Source organism: Miscanthus floridulus, chromosome 6 (assembly GCF_019320115.1).
Source record: "Miscanthus floridulus cultivar M001 chromosome 6, ASM1932011v1, whole genome shotgun sequence".
Classification (NCBI taxonomy): domain Eukaryota; kingdom Viridiplantae; phylum Streptophyta; class Magnoliopsida; order Poales; family Poaceae; genus Miscanthus; species Miscanthus floridulus.
Window position 1 is genome coordinate 23,268,116 of NC_089585.1, and position 4,021 is coordinate 23,272,136.

Sequence of the window (4,021 nt, forward strand, 5' to 3'; positions counted from 1 at the left end):
GTGTCAACTAACGGGGCGCTCGGATAATAAATCTTACCGAGTGCTACGCCGGCACTCGGTAAACAACTACGACGTGACGGTCGTCAGTCCCCAAGCTTGCCGTTAACGGCGTCGTTTAACGAGTGTTAGACATAGCACTCGGTAAACAGATAACCATTTTCATGATTAAAACAATTCCGCAAATATTTTTTTCCTAATATAGTTTACCGAGTGTACCGGTAACACTCGGTAAACATGTAACTCATTTACCGAGTGTTCCACTCGGTAAAAAATGGCACATATATCCGAGTGGGGTCGCAGGCACTCGGTAAAAAATGGCACATATATCCGAGTGGGGTCGTGGCACTCGGTAAAAATGGCACACTCGGCAAAATTAACAGAATCAGAACCAATTTGGTTCTGTTCTCTGTTTTACCGAGTGTAACACTCGGTAAACATCACCATTACTGAGTGTTACACTCGGTAAAACTTGTCCACAGTATTTTTTTTTGTTTGTTTCAGTGCATATCCAGCCACAATTAACAACAATTATAACAGAATATCACAGTTACCAACAGATAGACAATATATATCACATATATGTCCACAAATGTCACATCCACTCATTATAACTAACATATAGCTACAACAAATGTCACAAGCACAATGCAAAGTCCACAAACACCATCAACATGTCCAAAGTCCACAAAGTTCAACCCACTTCTAAGTTCAACATACAAACAAGTGAAACATGGTCCTGTCACATGGTCAGAGCCCTACCGAGAAACGGAGACAAGTCCAAGTCTTGATCGTTGTTCGATCCAGCTGTAGAAGGTCCCTGGAATGAGGGAGCAAAAAAAAATAAACATATTTGTCAATTAATCATAAGGTAGTATGCCAAATTCAAATATTCCTTCGAAAGACCAGTTAACAGTGACATCAATATATAGGCATATAATAGATAACACATATCAAGTTAGTTGCTGTTTAGTTCTCCTCTATGTGCAAGATATCGTCACACATGGTCGAGTAGACTGAACATGAATTGGGCAAACACCTATGTACTCATGTAGAACCTAACATGATGCCTTTCAAGGTCTGAACAATATTACTAATAATCTAACTTATACATGTATGTATCCTACTCTCTTCTAGGTTCTAACATGATAGTGTTGACTGTAGCACAATCTGAACTGAAAAAGCCTTTCAAGATGAAGAGTGACTCACAGGAGTGCCGTCGCGCGGAGGTGGAGGCACCAACGGTATCATCGGCGGCGGCGGAGGCGGTGGAGGCTGGCCCATGCTCTGAGAAAAGCTGGCCATGTACTCGTACCAGGCCTTCTGCGACTGCTGGAAGGCCTCAAGCTAGGCCTGCACTCGCGCCCTCTCCTGTGCCAACTCGGCCTGGTGCGATAGCTGGAGGGCCTGAAACTGGCTCTGTGAGGCCTGCTGTGACTCCTGCAGGGCTTCAATCTGAGCCTACAATTATTTATCACATAGTTAGAATGCAAATAAAGAACGGGTAGAAAATGAATGGACAACGAATGCAACAGAACTAACCTGGAGTGCTACCACCTGGGGCTGTGAGCGTGGGCGTATGGCCGGGCTCGAACTCGTGCTCCGGGCTCTAATCTGGGCGAGTGTCTGAGTGTTGGCCGTGTCTATGGTGTTGTTGCCCATATAGTACCTCCCGTGTGGCTTACCTGGTCCCAACCTCATGACGATGTCACCCTCGAGGTCAGCGGTGCTCGGATCAAATTCTAGCCCATGGATCTCTCTCGCCATCGCCGTGTACTCGCTGAGGCGACTGTGCACGCTCAGGTTACTGTATGCCTCAGGCGGGTCCTCCGGGTTGTAGACGAGGTAGGGGTCCTTTGCCTTGCCCTTGTGTGCCAAGGCATATGCCTTGAACGAGGCGCACTCCTGGCCGGGGTGGAACCGCGTCTGCAGGAAGAAGCACAACAATAAGATATTATGCATTCAGAAGTTAGCGTAGCAACAACGAAATGAAATCCGCGTACATATCTGGCTGCATATTCCTTGAGGGTAGTGGGCCCTTGTTTGTGCGAGGAACCCTACATCATCGCACGGCAACGTGAGCGTACGGCGTGATATTGCTCGTACTCCTCACTCAACCACGTGTCCACAATGGCCTCCCAGCAGTTGTCCATCCCCGCACACCAAGCAGGAGGCACCTGCACGTACACGAGCACATGACAAATCATAAATCAATTTCAGTGCAATTAATCACAGACGATGTAATCTCATGTTTACCGTCAAGTATTGCTCCTTAGTTAGGGGCAGGTGCACTGCCTGCGCTCTGGTGACTCTGTTTCCTCTGCGGGCATAGTAAATTCTTCTGCACAGGAGCTTTGTCTCGTAGAAGAGGTCCTGCACTCGGTGAACACAGACTCTGTTCACCACGTCATCCGCGTCCTCCCTACGTACTCCCTCCGCCAAGGTGTAGTAATCCTACAAGCAAATACAGTCAGTAATATACAATTAATGTGATGTTATTATCAGCATAGTGCGATGAACACGTACCCACAGCTCTTTCATCACCCGGTCGGCCTTGCTGTTATAACACCTGCCAGCTCGATCAGTCTGATCGCTGGCGGCGTGCCAGTGGGACCACTTCATGGCGGGCTGCACAACACCATCGATCCTCACCATCCCGGGGTAGTTTGCCCTGCACAGAAGACCCAGGATCCCGTTTACTCGGCGAGAGTGACTCCCTGGGATCACCATTTCCCAATCCCTGCACAAAGTTATTGAGATTGAATATTAGTTTCTGTTATAACTTAAAAACCTGTGAATTAGTGTTAACATGCAAAAATTACTTACTTAGTTCCGGATGGTCGAATCACTGGCCGTCTCTGTATGGGTAAGTCTGGGAGGCGCGACGACCCTCGCAGCCAAACCGTAGGCACCCCATTTTCCTCTGCCACCAAGTCGGCATCCTCCTCGCGCTCAACCCGCTCGGAAGCATCCTCCCTCCGTGCCTCCTCCACCGCCTCCGCTATCTCCTCCCTGGTCTCCTCCTCCTCCTCATCCTCCTCCGTGGCCGCTACGAACTCGTGGTCATCGTCCTGTGGAGGAGGTGTCGGCTCTCGACGCCCTCGTCGTCGCCGTCCTCCTCCTCCACCCTGGGCTCCTCCTTCATCCTGGGCTCCACCTCCCTGGGCACGCCCTCGTCGTCGTCGTCCTCCTCCTCCCTGGGCACGCCCTCCACCCTCAGTCTGTGCACGCCCTCCTCCTCCACCCTGGCTGGACCCCTCGCCACCAGCCAGTAAGGTCATAACCGACCTAAGCTTCCTGATTCCACCGCCCACCATCAATCACCTGCAACAAAAGGAATAAACTATCAGTACGCATATACAAAAGTAAATGTATCATACATGTATAAAAGAGATGCAAAATAAGTAAATATATCATACATGTATAAAAGAGATGCAAAATAAGTAAATGTATCATACATGTATAAAATTGCCATAAGTACTACAGATCTTACATGTACTAGAAATAATCATCAAGATCATCGATAGGTGGGCCAAAAATCTCATCATCGCTATTGTCGACGTAATTATGATCGTCTCTCAAAGTCTCATCACTAGCGACACTGCCTGAATGGTGTTGCTCAAGTAATAACAAGTCCTTCGCGTTGTTAACCTCCTCTCCATCATCCCCGTCAACAATGATCGTATCATTGTCTACTTCCATTGCGAGATCTACATCTAAGACAATCTCAAAACTCCCTTCTAATCCTTCTTCTTGAAAGAACTCTCCGTCATATGTGTTTGCATCGATGTTATAATCATCATCGTTTGGGACGGGTACTTTACCATGCGGCGATACCTTGTACACAACATCATACGCCTTAAGACGGTCTTTGGTTTGGCACGGGTATGAGAGATAATAAACTTGCGTGGCCTGTTGGGCCACAATGTACACGTCGTCTCCTAACAAGACGGATGACTTTAGAACTTCGACTAACCCAAGCTCAGGGGTCTTTATCACTTCTTTGGGATCAAACCAATGGCAT

At 47.9% G+C, this 4,021-nt stretch overlaps 1 protein-coding gene across 1 annotated transcript; it reads right to left on the minus strand.

Annotated features, from left to right (window-relative positions):
- Window positions 1-667: 667 nt before the first annotated feature.
- On the minus strand, window positions 668-3,627 carry LOC136457851 (uncharacterized). Its single transcript, XM_066457857.1, has 8 exons — window positions 3,491-3,627; window positions 2,824-3,321; window positions 2,524-2,737; window positions 2,254-2,451; window positions 2,001-2,174; window positions 1,540-1,923; window positions 1,207-1,458; window positions 668-817 (listed from the first exon to the last, which is right to left on the minus strand). Exons 2-5 carry the CDS (start codon window positions 3,312-3,314, stop codon window positions 2,055-2,057), a joined length of 1,023 nt encoding a protein of 340 aa, XP_066313954.1. The 5' UTR covers window positions 3,315-3,321; window positions 3,491-3,627; the 3' UTR covers window positions 668-817; window positions 1,207-1,458; window positions 1,540-1,923; window positions 2,001-2,054.
- Window positions 3,628-4,021: the final 394 nt, after the last annotated feature.

Bases quoted from the DNA above. Each gene is read 5' to 3' on its own strand.
- LOC136457851 (XM_066457857.1), bottom strand. From the start codon at position 3,314: ATGGTGGGCGGTGGAATCAGGAAGCTTAGGTCGGTTATGACCTTACTG. The intron at 2,738-2,823 runs GTAAGTAATTTT...AACTTTGTGCAG, and splicing joins ATTCGACCATCCGGAACTAA to GGATTGGGAAATGGTGATCC. The intron at 2,452-2,523 runs GTACGTGTTCAT...ATTTGCTTGTAG, and splicing joins GGGTGATGAAAGAGCTGTGG to GATTACTACACCTTGGCGGA.